Raw genomic sequence first — 17,500 nt, 5'->3', positions numbered from 1 at the left:
CAACACAATACACATGCTTACATATATAACACAACATATACACAAGAGTTTAATATTCACCAAGTGCGTGACATTGGTGGTCATGAAATATATTCACGCTAGGGCGTGATACATGCATATATATATGTGTATATATATATATATATATAATATATATATATATATACATACATGTATATTTATATATATAAATATATATATATATATATATATACATACATGTATATGTATATATATATATATATATATATATATATATATCTATATATATATATATATATACATACATGTGCGTGACATTGGTGGTCATGAAATATATCATATTCACGCTAGGGCGTGATACATGCATATATATATATATATATATATATATAATATATATATATATATATATATATATATATATATATATATATATATGTATGTATATATGTATATATATACATATATATACATATATATATATATATATGTATATACTGTATATATACATACATACATGTACATGTATATATATATATACATACATGTGCGTAACATTGGTGGTCATGAAATATATTATATTCACGCTAGGGCGTGATACATGCATATATATATATGTATATATATATATATATATATATATATATATATATATATATATACATATATATACATATATACATATATATACATATATATACATATATATATATACATATATATACATATATATACATATATACATACTGTATATATATATATATATATACATATATACATGTATATATATACATATATATACATATATATGTATATATATATATATATATGTAAATATATATGTATGTATATATATATATATATATATATATATATATATATATATGCAGAAGAAATCACTTGAACGCGTGATACTAGTATGCAGACAAACCACTGGGAAAATGAAAGAGATGAGACCGAGCGCTTTCGTCTATTCAGACATTTTCAAGGTATAGATACATAAAAGAGACAAGTATATATAGTCAGAAGGTTAAGGTGGATCTCTCCCAGTGCCATATTGGCTCAAGTGTCCGGACATTTGGTTTACAATTTTTGTTATAATAAATTCATCCAATTTGTATAATCCTTGACTTAAATTTAAATTATTAACAAATGTATTCTTGATCAGACTGGATTCTATGATGTTTCTATTCAAATAAGAATTACTTTTGACAATTACTTTAGCTTCATTCCAATTGATACAATGGTTAAAATCCCTAAGATGGACAAATAACGCGTTGGACGTTTGACCACTTCTAACGCTATATTTGTGTTGCTTTATTCTAACATTTAATTCCTTTCCAGTCTGACCAATATAGCATTTGTTGCAATCTTTACATGGAATTTTATATACACAGCCTTCCTTATTTTCAGGGGAATTTTTAATCAAAAGACTTTTGACTGTGTTGGAGTTCCTAAAAATGGTTTGGATGTTGAAATTCTTAAGAATATGCGGCAATTTAATGAAGTTGTCATGATACGGAAGAACGAGAAGATTTTTAGAATTAAATTTGTCTTTAGTTTTGTCATCAAAATAAGACTTTCTAGCCATTTTTTGAGAAATTTCAATTAGATGATTTGGATACTTTAATTTTAAAGCTATGTCATTTATTCTTGAGAATTCATCATCCAAAAACTCCGGACTACAAACCCGATAAGCACGAAGGTACATTGAAGATAACACAGATGCTTTGGTCCTGTAATGATGAGAAGAGTAAAAATGAACATATGAAAGAACATTAGTGGGTTTCCTATAAACATCAAATTTGAAAGACCTTTCGTTTCTGTATATCAATACATCAAGGAAAGGTAATTGATTATTTTGTTCTATTTCCATGGTAAAATTGATTGAAGGGACTAAGGCGTTAAGTTGTGACAAGAAAGTTGACGGGTCAGCATTAACAGGCCAAATGCACAAAATATCATCAATGTACCTAAACCAAGTAACATTTTGGGGGAGAATATTTTGAGCCCTCTAGTAGGGACAATTTCCCACAGCCACATACACAACAATGTAGAGTTAGTTAACAAACTTAATAACCTTAATGTTAACTATGATTTTTCTCTTATTAGTTATGATATCACTTCGTTATTCACCCGTGTTCCAGTTTTTGATTTATTAGTGTATCTTGAAGAAGAATTGGAGAAATTTGATTTACCACTGCCTACTGCCACCATTATTGACTTAATTAAATTGTGTGTTTTGGAATCTCATTTTGTGTTTAACGGTAACTATTATTTACAGAATTTCGGTATGGCTATGGGTAATCCGATTTCTCCCATTCTTAGCAATCTTTATATGGAATTTTTTGAAACAAAGTTGTTACCCAATATTCTCCCCCAAAATGTTACTTGGTTTAGGTACATTGATGATATTTTGTGCATTTGGCCTGTTAATGCTGACCCGTCAACTTTCTTGTCACAACTTAACGCCTTAGTCCCTTCAATCAATTTTACCATGGAAATAGAACAAAATAATCAATTACCTTTCCTTGATGTATTGATATACAGAAACGAAAGGTCTTTCAAATTTGATGTTTATAGGAAACCCACTAATGTTCTTTCATATGTTCATTTTTACTCTTCTCATCATTACAGGACCAAAGCATCTGTGTTATCTTCAATGTACCTTCGTGCTTATCGGGTTTGTAGTCCGGAGTTTTTGGATGATGAATTCTTAAGAATAAATGACATAGCTTTAAAATTAAAGTATTCAAATCATCTAATTGAAATTTCTCAAAAAATGGCTAGAAAGTCTTATTTTGATGACAAAACTAAAGACAAATTTAATTCTAAAAATATTCTCGTTCTTCCGTATCATGACAACTTCATTAAATTGCCGCATATTCTTAAGAATTTCAACATCCAAACCATTTTTAGGAACTCAAACACAGTCAAAAGTCTTTTGATTAAATATTCCCCTGAAAATAAGGAAGGCTGTGTATATAAAATTCCATGTAAAGATTGCAACAAATGCTATATTGGTCAGACTGGAAAGGAATTAAATGTTAGAATAAAGCAACACAAATATAGCGTTAGAAGTGGTCAAACGTCCAACGCGTTATTTGTCCATCTTAGGGATTTTAACCATTGTATCAATTGGAATGAAGCTAAAGTAATTGTCAAAAGTAATTCTTATTTGAATAGAAACATCATAGAATCCAGTCTGATCAAGAATACATTTGTTAATAATTTAAATTTAAGTCAAGGATTATACAAATTGGATGAATTTATTATAACAAAAATTGTAAACCAAATGTCCGGACACTTGAGCCAATATGGCACTGGGAGAGATCCACCTTAACCTTCTGACTATATATACTTGTCTCTTTTATGTATCTATACCTTGAAAATGTCTGAATAGACGAAAGCGCTCGGTCTCATCTCTTTCATTTTCCCAGTGGTTTGTCTGCATATATATATATATATATATATATATATATATGTATATATATATATATACATATATATATATATACATATATATATACATACATATATATATATATATATATACATGTATCACGCCCTAGCGTGAATATGATATATTTCATGACCACCAATGTCACGCACATGTATGTGTATATATATATATATAAATATATACATATATATATATATATATATATACATATACATGTACATGTATATATATATACATATATATACAGTATATACATGTATATATATATATATATATATATATATGTATATATATATATATATATATATATACTCGTATATATATTTGTATATGTATATAGTGATTTTGCTTCATAAAAAAGGAGACCAGAAGGACCTTAGTAACTATCGACTGATTAGCTTGCTATCAAACATATATAAAATATTCTCCAAGATCCTTACAAATAGACTGAGTCAAGTTTTAGATGGAAATCAACCGAGAGAAGAGGCAGGCTTTAGAAGCGGATATTCAACTCTAGACCATTTGCAGGCGATAAACCATCTAATCGAGAAAACGACAGAATATAATATACCTCTGTGTTTAGCTTTTGTAGATTACGAGAAGGCCTTTGATTCAGTAGAACAAATAGCAATACTAAACTCGCTACGCAAACAGGGTGCAAACGAACAGATTGTAAGAGTTTTAGAAAAGATTTATTCGAAAGGTACCGCTATAGTTCGACTACATAAAGATACAGAAAAGATCAAGATCGAGAAAGGAGTACGACAAGGCGATACAATTTCACCCAAACTATTTACAGCTTGTTTAGAAGATATTTTCAGAAGGTTGAGTTGGGAAAAGAAAGGTTTGAAGATTAATGGCGAATATTTGATCCACCTAAGATTTGCAGATGACATCATTCTTATTTCAGAAAGAGCAGACGATTTGCAAGATATGCTGAGCGATCTAAACAAAGAAAGTATCAAAGTAGGTTTAAAAATTAATAAGAGTAAAACCAAAGTAATGTTCAACACGAAAGTTCAAAGTAAAGAGATTGTAATTGATGATGAGAGTCTTGAGGAAGTTGAAGAGTATAATTATTTAGGTCAGATGGTGAAGGTGACGAAAGATCATGATAATGAGATAAAAAGACGCATTACAATTGGTTGGAAAATATTTGGTAAGTATAGTAAGATCCTGAGAGGCTCTGTACCTTTATGTTTGAAACGTAAAGTTTACAACCAATGCATTCTACCAGCAATAATCTACGGATGTGAGACTTGGAAGCTGACGATGGCGATGGAAACAAAGCTAAGGACATTATCGTTACAAGATGTAATTACTTTTGATTTTTTCCAGTCAATGCTATGTCCATAGTCCTTTTGGTGAACAAACAGTCCACCTGACAATTGCCCCGTTCTATTGCTTTTTTATTGGCTTATTCTTTTGTTCAAAACTTTACTTGTTTGGCCTATGTAAATAAAATTACAAGCTTTACATGGTATGCTGTACACACAACCTTCCTTTTCTCTTGATGAATTTTTAATCAACAAGCTCTTAACATTGTTATTGCTTTTAAAAACCACCTGGATACAAAAAAAAAAAAAAAAAAAAAAAAAATTAGATATGCTAGGAAGACTGATTAGATTCTCATAGTAAGGAATTGTTAACATATTCTTATGATTAAATTGTTTTACATGAGAAGTATCAAGAAAAATTTCCTAGCTCTGTTTTGTGCTTTGGAAAAAAATTAGAATATCTGAAATATTTGATTGACAAGGCACAAAACAGATCTAGGAAATATTTTCTTAATACTTCCCATCTAAAGCAATTTAATCATTAGAATGTGTTAACAATTCCTTACATTCTGTCTGAGGAAGGCATATCAGCCGAAACATTACGCGGACCTGCTCAACAAGTAATATTCCTTCAAGTTATCAAGAGCATCATGGAGACCCCTATGGTCTCCCCAATAATGATGGACTTCAAAGAAACACTCAGTAATACAAGAGCCGCCAATTCGCCAGCGGAGGAAATGGACGAGGGGTTCCATTACCAGTGCCAGAAGCTGAAGAAGATGGAGAAGGAGGAGGCCGCCAAGAAGCACAGGCAGACCAAGAAGCTACCATGCTTCAGGTCTGTAATTTCAGAGAATTGGCCCACGGTGTATAGTATCCTGGTAGCAGTGGAGAAGACCCTCCCAGACATCCCCCTGAAGTTTGTGGCCAGACAGAATGGTCTGCACCACATCATACCCCGGACAGAAGAAGCTGCCGATGCCCTTCTTCCATTGAAGAAGCCGAACGGACTGCCATGCCCACTGACAACCCTGTATCCGGAGGAGAAGATGAATGAAGCGGTGGTCAAAAAAGTCCCTCTTTTCATCGATGCAGACCCCTTCCTACAAACGAACGGAGAGAGAACTGCCAACAGGATGTCGAGGAATGTCAACGGCCAGATCCAGAACCTATGAATGGTCAAGATCAGCTTTCGAGGAGCATTGCCAGAGAGAATCAACATAGGTTTCATCGGGTCATACCCAGTGCGACCCTACATCCAAACATCGCTACGCTGCTTCTAGTGCAACCGCTACGGACAAGGAGTCGCAGCATGCCAAACCACAGTCAAGTGTGCAATTTGTGCAGGGGACCACGACAGCCGTCTGTGCTTCAAGAAACATCAAGAGAAGAAGGAGATCTTTCTGAGGTGCGTAAACTGCGACGGGAACCACATGTCCTCCAGCATGAGATGCCTGTGCAACAGAGGAAGATGCAGCGTAGAATGCAGGCAGTCACACGACCACGTCCTGCCCAGAAGGCTCCAGCTCTCACAGAAGAAGAGTACACACAACTATCGGCAACTACAAAGCCCATGCTACTCACACAGACGAAGAAGACCCAGGCCAAGGAGATCCAAATAGAGAAGATGCAGCAAGACAAGACCCAAACATAGATGCGACCCGTTCCAGAGTATACAGCAGCTACAAACAAGACAAAAGAAAAGACTGTGCTACCTGCCCCGACACAAGCACAAACAGAGTCAGCACTCAAGCTACAGAAGTACAACGAGATTATCAAAAACAGCAAACAACTCAACTCGCAGCCAAGAGAACAACCAACGAGACCAATAACCAGATAGTCAGAAGAGTCAGTGACCGATCGGCTAGAGAGAATAATGACACAGTTGATGGAAATGATCAACACTCTGCTCTCTGCCCTCGTTCAGCCCCTTACTCAGAGATCTTAACAATCCTCCACTGAGTGGAACATCCAAGGAGCGATGGGGAAGAAGGATGAGTTTTTACAGGCAACAATTACGAACAAGATTGACGTAATTTTCCTTGAAAAGACGCTCATCAAGAACTGACCACAAGTGCAAGATGAAGCTCCCAGGATACGAAATCTACCACCTACTAGCAACACCAGGCAATAGCCAGGGGCTAATCACAGCGATCGTTAACAGATATCCGTCTGCACCAGTTGACAGCAAAGTTTACCTCAGGGACGAGATAGAAGTCCTCAGCACAAAGATCTACACCGGTGCCAGGAACGCCCATCAGATTCTCATCCACAACGTCTACAAGTCATACAACAAGATTTTGGACCTCAGCAGTGTACTGCAAGACAACCTAGGCCCAACTATCATTGCCGGAGACTTTAATGCCCACAATCCACTCTGAGGGGGATCAAACACAATGCAACAGGGAATCACATCGCAGACCTGCTCACTAACAACAGCAACTTTATGGTGCTGAACAATAGCGCTCCAATAAACACACTGGGAGCCTGTATCGACCTCATTATAACCAACGCAGCCCTAGCGCCCATGTGTACATGGAAGATCAACGACCACCTGTGCAGTGACCATCGCCCCATAGATACCACGATCAACCTCTCCACCACCAATCCAAACCCGAGGACTATATTCCACATAAAAACCTGAAGAAAGCTAATTGGACCAGATACCAAGAACTGGACTCCTTCCTGCTGGAGGCGGAACCCAGTGGCTTCCCGTCAGGAGGCACATGTCCCAACGACGGATACAAGCCAAGTAAGAATGGGGGTCACCAGTCAAATAGTACATATCCTAGCCTAGAAGAAGACGCACGGGAAACCATGAGATGCATCCTTATTGTAGCAGGAAGATCGATCCCTCTCACCAAAAACAGTAGAAAATGTATTAATTTAATGGTTCTACGATTAGGGATGCAAAAAGTTGAAAAGGAGGGTCAACAGGTACATAAAGATCTTCAAAAAACACCGGCGCCCCTACGACCTTTGGAATCCTAGAGCATCCCAGAAGCATGCCAGGGAAGAGTATCATCAAGCAAAGACCAGAGCCTGGTTCAGTTGGTGTGGCACCATCAACCAGCGTACCTCTTCTGGTTAACTCTAAAGACAAATCAAGGCAACACTGGGAAGGCCACCACAGACTCCAACACATCCAAACCAGGCAGCAGAAGCAGAGGCAGAAACAGAGAAGCTTATCGACGAGTTCACAGCCAGATCCGCGACAAGACAGCTCCCACCTGCCATCTAAGCCAAACAGACAGAGCTGGAAGAGGAGCGGAGACAATTCACCAGTGAAGGGAAAAGCCAAACTGCTGACACAGACCAACCTTTCACAAGCCAGGAATTGGTCAAAGCAACAAAAAAGATGAAGATCACGTCACTTAGTGAGTATGGTATCCACAACAGTCTGCTAGTCAATGCCACCCCATTCCTTCAAGAAGAGATTCTACGACTTTTCAACAGGTCCTGGGCTGAACAAAGACTACTGAGCCATTTGGAAGATTGCTATAATCACCCCTATAACCAAGGAAAATGATAAGTTCAGACCCATCAGTCTCCTGACCTGCCTCAACAACCTGATGGAACGAATGGTCCTTTCAAGACTCCCATGGGATACATGAAGATTCCACATGCATGTCTACGGCTTCAGTTCCGGAGTAGTTACAACATACAGCATCTGCCACCTCACCACTTCCATCTCAGAGACAGGGAAAAAAGGGGAATGGCGGTGTTCATCGATTTGGGGAACGCCTTCGAACTTGCTGGGAAACTCCCTATCCTAACTCCACTCTACAAGAGCAAAATTCGTGGTCGAATAATGTCATGCCTGGATTTCCTGACCGACCGCAAAGCCAAGGTCTGGTTCCAAAGGCAGCTGTCCAGTACCAAAAACTTCGAGAACGAAACTCCATAAGGAAGTGTCCTCAGTCCAACCTTGTTCAACGTCTTGATGAACGAGATTGTCAGCATCCCCGACACCAACGTTGTCATCCACTTGAGCAATGCAGACGTTCTGGTGCCGATTGCCAACAAAGCCAGACCGATGCAAGCCATTCACCATGGACTCCTCAAGATAGAAGATACATGCAAGACACTAGGCCTCATGATTATTATTATTATTATGACTTTTTTCGCATCCGACCTAGATATGGACCAAAAGGTCTCCTGTCGGCATGCTCCTCCTTTGTAATCCTTTGTTATCTCCGTCTAGAAGGCCAAGGCCATGGAAGACGTCCCGACACAGCCCTTGACACTACAAGGCTCCACATAGAATGAGTACACCAGTACCTGAGCAACATCTTCGATAGGCAACTGACTTTTAGGCCTCATGTCAACTATATCCAGCAAAGAATGCAAAAAAGACTCAACGCTTTGAGAGCCATGTTAACGAAATCTGCAGGAACCAACACGCACATTTTGAGAAAAAGTTAAATAACCACAATACGCTCAGTCATAGAATATAGTAGCTAGGCCTACTACATCGCCAAACCCACCACGCTTGAGCTGCTAGACAAGCTACAGAACTGCATTACGGGTTATCCTTGCAGCCCCTCCCTACGCCCAAGTAGCCACCATGGAAAGGGAAGTGAACATACCACCACTCCGCCTGAGACTAAAGCCTCCTGGGATCAAGACTACAGCTCAAGATCCTGAGATCACATTTTGATCATCCTCTACAACAGCCAATAAAAACAACACTGAGAAGAAGCAGACAAGTCTTATCCAGCTCTTTCTGGCCGATCCGAATGACCGACATACTACTCAAGTACCAAGTTCTCAAGGACAATCCCCAAGATATGATAGAAAGAACAATGACACTTCACAGACCACCCTGGCTCAAGGTTCCTGGCACCATCATCATTGACAGCATCCCTGGGTGGAAAAAGAACACGGATCCTGAAACACTAAAGACCATCACCAGGATGAGAATATTAGAAGTAACACCGTCTGAAGCCGTCAACTACTACACGGATGGTTCAGTCCTTGGAGAATCAAGACGGTCTGGCAGTGCATTCTTCACAAACAACCTGGCCTTCAGAGCCAGCACCAGTGATGACCCTTCAACCCTCCAGACCGAGTTCATAGCCATCATGATGACCCTGCTCCATGCTTGCCACAGACAACGTATTCCCATAGTAATCCACACCGACTCCATGAGCAGCCTACAGACCCCACGTGACCCCTTTCCAATAGAGAACTGAGAACTGATCACCTACATCCAGCCCCTCACAAAGCATTCAGAAGACAGAGGGACATCAATCACTGGATCCCAAGCCACATTGGCATCACAGGGAATGAAAAAGCAGATATTCCAGCCAAGGAAGCTGCCAACAACTTTGGGATTGACTTTCTAGTACCACAAAGTGACAGCCAACTGAAGACCAAGATTTACAAATATATCCGTGAAGTCCGGGACAGACAGCTAGGTGAAGAAACCTTCACCTTCAATACTGTCAGGTGGAACCTTCAGGTCACAAGTGGGAAACCAATTCAAATGCCGCCCAACATCTCCAGGAGTAAAGAGACCACACTAACCAGATTGCGACTTGGCTACAAACTTCCCACCTGTGTACTCTTTGTGATGGTGTTTTCAGCTACTTCCATTACCTTAGCAGCTGCCCAGCCACCTCAAACGTTAAACAAAGATTCGAGAATATCCTACTAGCAGAAGACAGACCATATAACCCAAAAGACATAGCCACCAGCATTCTTAGTCACTTAGCAGGGTGACTGCACCAACCATTACTACTTTTTATCTCGGATCACACACTATAACAAGACAACAGAATCAAGACTAAAGTCACCCACCAGATGACACGACACAGCCACAGGTGGGTCGCATGAAGCAGGGCCCACACTCCAACAGTTGAGGAACCATCATCATCATCATCATCATCATCATCATCATCAAATACTTTGTACCCTTGAAGGTGTCTTAAATAGACGGAAATGGTCAGTAACCGTTTTCTTTTTCATTTCCCACTGGTTTCTGCAATATATATATATATATATATATATATATATATATATATATATATATATATATATATATATATATATATATATATATATATATATATATATATATATATATATTTATATATATTTATATTCAGGTTTGTCCCAGGCTCCCGTTAAGATGTGGGCTTGGTCACGGTCGAGGAAATCGCTCGTGCACCTTTTGTTCCTACTGTACCTCCTACTACTCGGCGAAGCACAGAAAACCGGACTCTACTGGCAACTGTACGGTATGTCACTATTTACGTATGAGGGCACAATGAGGAAGGGTCTTCATGTAAAAGAAGCAGTGGGGGTAAATCGGCTTTGGCTGTTGTGCTCTGATTGTGTATGTTTTGTGTCTTACTGCATTGCTTCTACTCAGGTAGTGGGCGGGGGGCAGGGATGACCCTTCATCCACAAGGAGCTGAAATATCTTTAAAAGCGAAGCAAATGGGTGTGGATGGGTGTGAAATATGTGGAAGGTGGGTGCATGCCTTAGTAGACTACTTCCATTGTAATGGGAAGAAGCCTTTTGATATATATTGTTTGCACCATTATAATTATTTTTAATTTTCTTCCAGCTGCAGGAAAACGCTATATTCGTACAGATAAACTGATTGGAACGTGCGATGGAAATCGTGCTTTTTGCACTTTTTTCTGTGTTAGTCAGAATTGCATATCCTTTAATCACAATGGTAAGAACTGGTTACGTGTTACTTGTGCATGTAAAGGTATTTTCTATATTCATTTACAGTGTGTATATTTATTTCCATTCCAGTTATATTTACGTTGATATTTTTGTTACATCTGTACCTGTCAGTTTATCATATAACTGCTATTACTGTTTTTCGTTTAATTTTTGTATTGGATATTACTGACTTTATTGTAAATACCACACCAATGATTTTATCTTTCTTATTGTCGTAGAAATTGAAAGGCAATGTGAAATCTTCTCGTGGGCACAAGGGGATGTGGAAAAGCTCACGTCTGATGCCAACTGGAACTACTACGTCCAGATGCGCCCTCCACTGAAGAGATTCAGAGTAGGTGTCACACAACGAGTGGTAAAGATTCAGGAGTAAACGAAAGTGTTCGGTCTCGATGGTTCCTTGCAGGTCCACCGTTCTGTCCCTTAGAGGGACAGTTAAACCCCTGTGCCTCACCACGGTGTTGATTAGCAATATATAGTGTGTCATGAAATCTATTAGAAATACAAAATTTCTAGTTTCAATAAAAGAATGTCCAGTAACATGGATGACTGGTATGCGGGGGAAAGCTGGATTGCAAAAGGGATGTGCGATACCACCATGATTGTTTGATATATTGAAATCGATGAGAAGATCGAGGAAAGAATATGCAGTAGAGGGCTGGAATTGGTTGGAAAGGATAGGAGGGTATTGTGGTTCAATTAGCTGTTGTTTGCTGTTGTCACATGATGAAAAATAAAATGGATGAACGTTGTGAAACGAGTGTTAAGATGAAAAGCTTTATCAGTAGCGATTAAGTGAATAAGAGATAAAAAGAGATGAGAGTGAATGGAACATGTGGATAGTTGAAAATATGATGCGGCCAAAGGAATGTCTTGCGGACACAAAAAAAAAAAAAAAAAAAAAAATATATATATAATTCATACAAACATAAATTATATAATTCATACAACATAAGCATTGCAAAACAGAAACAATGCGATACATATATCAATAATCTACAATAGAGTACAAATGACAATACGTAAGTATACACATACGTCGCAGGCGACGAGGGTCTAAACATTCCGGGGTAACATTTCAAGGGACGCGAATGACGTCACCAAAAACATGGCCGCCGAGCGATCTCGAAGCTGGGAGACGTCAATGACCGGTCTTCACAGATTTGTTGCTTCCCGAGAAACAATTATGACTGTCCAAATTCACCATCCAGGCACAAATTACCGCTGAGGGTACACACAGGAACACAAGGCGCAATGACAAGTTACAAGGGCAGACGACGATGACGTCCGGGAAGAGCAGGAACAAAAAAAAAAAAAAAAAAAAAAAAAAAAAAAAAAAAAAAAAAAAAAAAAAAATTAAGTCACTGTGTGCGGAGCACTATAATGTCCATTAATAGTTAAATTCACTGAAAATACCTGGCTGGAACGGAAAAATGGGGAGAAAAACACAACAACACAAAACCGGCCGGCAATTCAAAGACACATGAATCTAGTCTTGTTACGTAAATAAACACAAGAACTGTTAATACCGTTGCCACCATATATGTTCTGGGTGGCAATGAAATCACATGGAAGTCTAATACAGTATATTTAAAGATAGCAATAGGCACGATCACTGGACACGCGTGTGGCTGTCGTCAACACCCCGAGACTGGGTAACGCCAACATTCGCGCCAAAATTATCCAACCAAGCGCTCACAGCACTTGCTAAAAATAATAAATACAGTATTTATAATATATAAACAAAACACACAGAATAATACAATACAATTATCATAATAATTTACATTGCTATCACACACACACACACACACACACACACACACACACACACACACACACACACACACACGGCCCGATGGCGGATTGGTAAAGCACTGGCCTCACAAGCCGGAGAACCGGGGTTCGATTCCCCGGCCGGGCGGAGACAAGTTGGGTTTGTCTCCTTTCACGTGTAGCCCCTGTTCACCTAGCAGCGAGTAGGTACGGGACGTTAGTCAAGGAGTTGTGACCTTGCTGTCCCGGTGTGTGGAGTGTGAGTGGTCTCAGACCTACCCAGAGATCGGCTAATAATGAGCTCTGAGCTCACTGCCGTAGGGTGGTGCCTAGCTGTCTCGAGGCTGCAGCAGATCCGAGGTGAATACACACTCTCATGGCGCTGTGGTTAGAGCTCTGGCCTGCCACTACGGAGGTCCGGGTTCGATCTTCGCCCGGGCTGAAATAATCTCAGTATCGCCGCGCTGAGGGGTGTTACTCCCCCCCTCGGGGGGGGGGAGTTGGGTGTGTGTGTGTGTGCAAGGTCATAGTATTACCCATAGATCGGACCTACGAGCTCTGAGCTCTCTTCCAGGAGGGAAATAGCTGTCGATCACGAGTCCAACACGTGATCCAAAGACCAAGACCAAGTGAATACACACACACACACACACACACACACACACACACACACACACACACACACACACACACACACACACACACCACACACACACACACACACACACACACACATATACAGTATATATATATATATATATATATATATATATATATATATATATATATATATATATATGAGTTCATACTGAACTACATGCAAACTTTAATTTATATATACTCGCTTACCTACTTTGAAAGTGAGTGAAGTATGAACAATTAGATTGAATGAAATTTACGAAAAATCGTGTCTGTATGGAAACGGAGTCTGAAGGGAACGGAGTCTATTTCTAGATACCCGGTTGTTCGGCGTAACTGTGGAAGTATACGTATCAGGCTTATGCTCATGTCGTATGTATGTATGTGTGCTGCATGGCCTAAGGAATAACACAGTCTTCGTAGGCATTATTCCTATCTTCCAAGCATGACCACATTTATCATCTGCATTATAATTCCTATGTAGATTAATAGCATTAATGTGTGGTAATGAAGGCCTCACAGAGTTTTATACAAATATTTACAAAGACTATCCAGCTCCTTGCGAAAACTGTTTTAACATTGCCTCTTCCCTACAGGATCCGTGTGCATCGTCCCCGTGCCCCGAGGGAAGTATGTGTGTCCGATATACCCAACCCGTCTTTGAACGTTTTGTGACTGATTTGGACTTTTACATTTGCACTAGTCATCACTTGCTCGCAAATAGAGGATTTACAAGTAAGAACACGGTAACATTTTTGTATCAGATTATCCCATCTTATTAGGATTACCTGGCGCCAGTCAGTATAAAATCTATTCTGTACAAAATTATCGCAAGGATTCTGAAATTGAAAGTACAAAGATTCCAATCGTAGTAGGTGAAAGGGTTGCTGAGCAACATTAGCCGATTATATATATATATATATATATATATATATATATATATATATATATTATATATACATATATATATACATATATATATATATGTATATATATGTATGTAAGTATGTATGTATGCATATGTATGTATATATATATACACATACATACATACATACATACAGTACATATATAAATACATATATATGTATATATATATATATATATATATATATATATATATATATATGTGTGTGTGTGTGTGTGTGTGTGTGTGTGTGTGTGTGTGTGTGTGTGTGTGTGTATGTGTGTGTGTGTGTGTATTTACCTAGTTGTAGGAATTTACCTAGTTGTATTTTACGGGAAGGGGAGCTATGCACGTGGGGTCCCGTCTTCATATCTCATTTTATCTAAACTATTTTTAAATTCATGTATTGTTTTTGCACACACCACTTTCTCATCTAACTTGTTCCAACTGTCTATTACTCTGTGAGGAAAGCTGTTCTTTTTCAAATCTCTTCTATAGCTGTCTTTTTTTATTTTCTTTCCGTGTCCTCTTGTGTTTCTGTCATCCAATTTTATCAGATTTTCTCTATCAGTAATTTCCATGCCTTTCATGATTCTGTAAATAGCTATCAAATCTCCTCTCTCTCTTCTTTGCTCTAGTGTCTGTAGTTCAAATTTTTCTTGTCTCTCTTCATATGATAGTTTTGAGAGTGTTGGTGCCAGTTTTGTAATTGCTCTTTGTATTCTTTCAAGTTTTTTTTATACATTTTTTTTGTACTTGGTGACCATATCGTTGCTGCATATTCCAATCTTGGTCTTATCAGGGTAATTAGGTTTTTCTTCACCATTTCTTCATCCAGGTATGTAAATGCAACTTTGATTGTTCTTATTAAATTATAAGTTTCTCCAAAAATCTTATCTATATGTTTCTCAGGTGACATATTATTCATAACAATGACTCCCAGGTCCTTCTCATTTTCTACTTTTTTTATTCCTTCTTCTCCCAAATTATATGATCCTGTTATTCTGTTTTTCCTTTTTCCAAATTCCATTATACTACACTTTTTTGTATTGAACTCCATCTCCCACTTCCTACTCCATTCCTGTACTTTATTTAGATCTCTCTGTAGTGATTCACAATCTTCTTCTGTTTTCACTCTTTTTAGTAGTTTTGCATCATCTGCAAAGAAGCTCATATAGCTTTCAATTCCTTCATCCATATCATTAATATATATAGCAAACATTATTGGGGCCAGAACTGTTCCCTGCGGAACACCGCTTATTACTTTATCCCATTTTGAGTGCTGGTTTCTTATCACTACTCTCATTTTTCTTTCTTGCAAAAAGTCTTCCATCCAATTTAGTAGTTTTCCCTGTATTCCTCCTTCAGTTTCTAATTTCTTAAGCAACTTCTTATGTGGTACTTTGTCAAACGCTTTCTTTAGGTCTAGAAATGCACAGTCCGCCTATCCATCTCTTTCTTGTATTATATCTATTAGCCTTGAATAGAAACATATTAAATTGGTGACGCATGATCGTCCTTGTCTGAATCCAAATTGCCTTGGATTTAACACTTTGTTTTTTTTTCTAAATATTTTACCCATCTACTTTTGATAATTCTTTCACAAATTTTTGCTATTGTACTTGTTAGAGAGACTGGTCTATAGTTGGTAGGGTCATCTTTATTTCCTCCTTTATATATAGGTACTATATTTGCTTTTTTCCAATCTTCTGGAACTTTTCCTTCTTTCAAGGAACTGTTTAGTATGCTATGTATTTTGTCTGCCAGTTCATTCCTGCATTCTTTCAGAATCCAGTTTGCTATATCATCTGGTCCATGCGATTTTCTGACATCAAGATTACTCAAGTGTGTCAATATTTCATTCTTTGTTACTTCTATTTCTTCCATAGGGGGGACTTTCTCTTTCCATTCAATCTCTTCAGGTTGTATGTTCTCCCTTATAAACACTGATTTAAAATGTTTGTTCATAATTTCCGCCATTTCCATTTCCTCAGTGTATTCAACTCCCTCTTGTCTTAATTTCTCCAAGTCTTGTTTGTTTTTCAGTTTATTGTTTACAAAATCTGTAGAATAGTTTTGGTTGCTCTTTACATTTTTCTATGACGTCTTTTTCATATTTTCTCTTTTCCTCTCTGCACGTTTGTACATATTCATTTCTATAACCGGTATATATTTTCCATTTTTCAGGTCTTCTGTCTTTTTTCCATCTGGTCCAGGCTTTGTCTCTTTTGTCTTTTAACTCCCTACAACTTTTGTTGTACCAGCATTTTACATATTCTTTTTCTTGTTTTTGTCTTGGGACATACTTTTCCACTCCTTTTTTGTAAATTTTTGTCAAAATATTCCATTTCTCTTCCACTGTTGTTTCTTCTTTGTATATTTCTTCCCAGTTTTCTTGTTGAAAGAATTCTCTTATTTCATCAAAGTTTGTTTTTTCATACATCATTCTTCCTTTTCTATATTGCTCATTTCTTTTCATATATTTTTCTTCATTAAGTTCCAGTTCAATCAATATGTGGTCACTTTTACTTATTGGTGTTTTATATTCAATCTTGTCCACTATTCTAGGTTCAGATGTAATTATTAAGTCTAGTCTCGATGGTTCTTCTTCATTTCTATACCTAGTGTTCTCCTGTATCCATTGTGTCATTGTATGGTCAGTAATCATCTCAAGTAGAGCGTTTCCCCATGAGCCGTCTCCACCCTTTACTGTCATCTCTTCCCAGCAGATTTCTTTGCAATTAAAGTCGCCC

The 17,500-nt window shown here is 37.8% G+C and overlaps 1 protein-coding gene across 3 annotated transcripts in view; it reads left to right on the top strand.

The window, feature by feature from the left end:
* The window catches only part of LOC143018135 (uncharacterized), a 47,844-nt gene that overhangs the window by 7,730 nt on the left and 22,614 nt on the right, over positions 1-17,500 (top strand). For 2 of the 3 annotated variants that reach the window (XM_076173268.1, XM_076173266.1), the window contains exons 2-5: positions 10,833-10,964; positions 11,298-11,411; positions 11,644-11,759; positions 14,437-14,575. In XM_076173268.1, coding sequence (XP_076029383.1) covers positions 10,856-10,964; positions 11,298-11,411; positions 11,644-11,759; positions 14,437-14,575 — 478 coding nt within the window. In that variant the 5' untranslated portion in view covers positions 10,833-10,855. The remainder of the gene's footprint in view (positions 1-10,832; positions 10,965-11,297; positions 11,412-11,643; positions 11,760-14,436; positions 14,576-17,500) is intronic. The other variant, XM_076173267.1, reaches the window with a different exon arrangement.

Source organism: Oratosquilla oratoria, chromosome 34 (genome assembly GCF_046742065.1).
Source record: "Oratosquilla oratoria isolate Oo_2021 chromosome 34, ASM4674206v1, whole genome shotgun sequence".
Lineage (NCBI taxonomy): Eukaryota > Metazoa > Arthropoda > Malacostraca > Stomatopoda > Squillidae > Oratosquilla > Oratosquilla oratoria.
The sequence above is the reverse complement of the archived record's forward strand: the minus strand, read 5'-3'. Positions and strand labels throughout refer to the sequence as shown.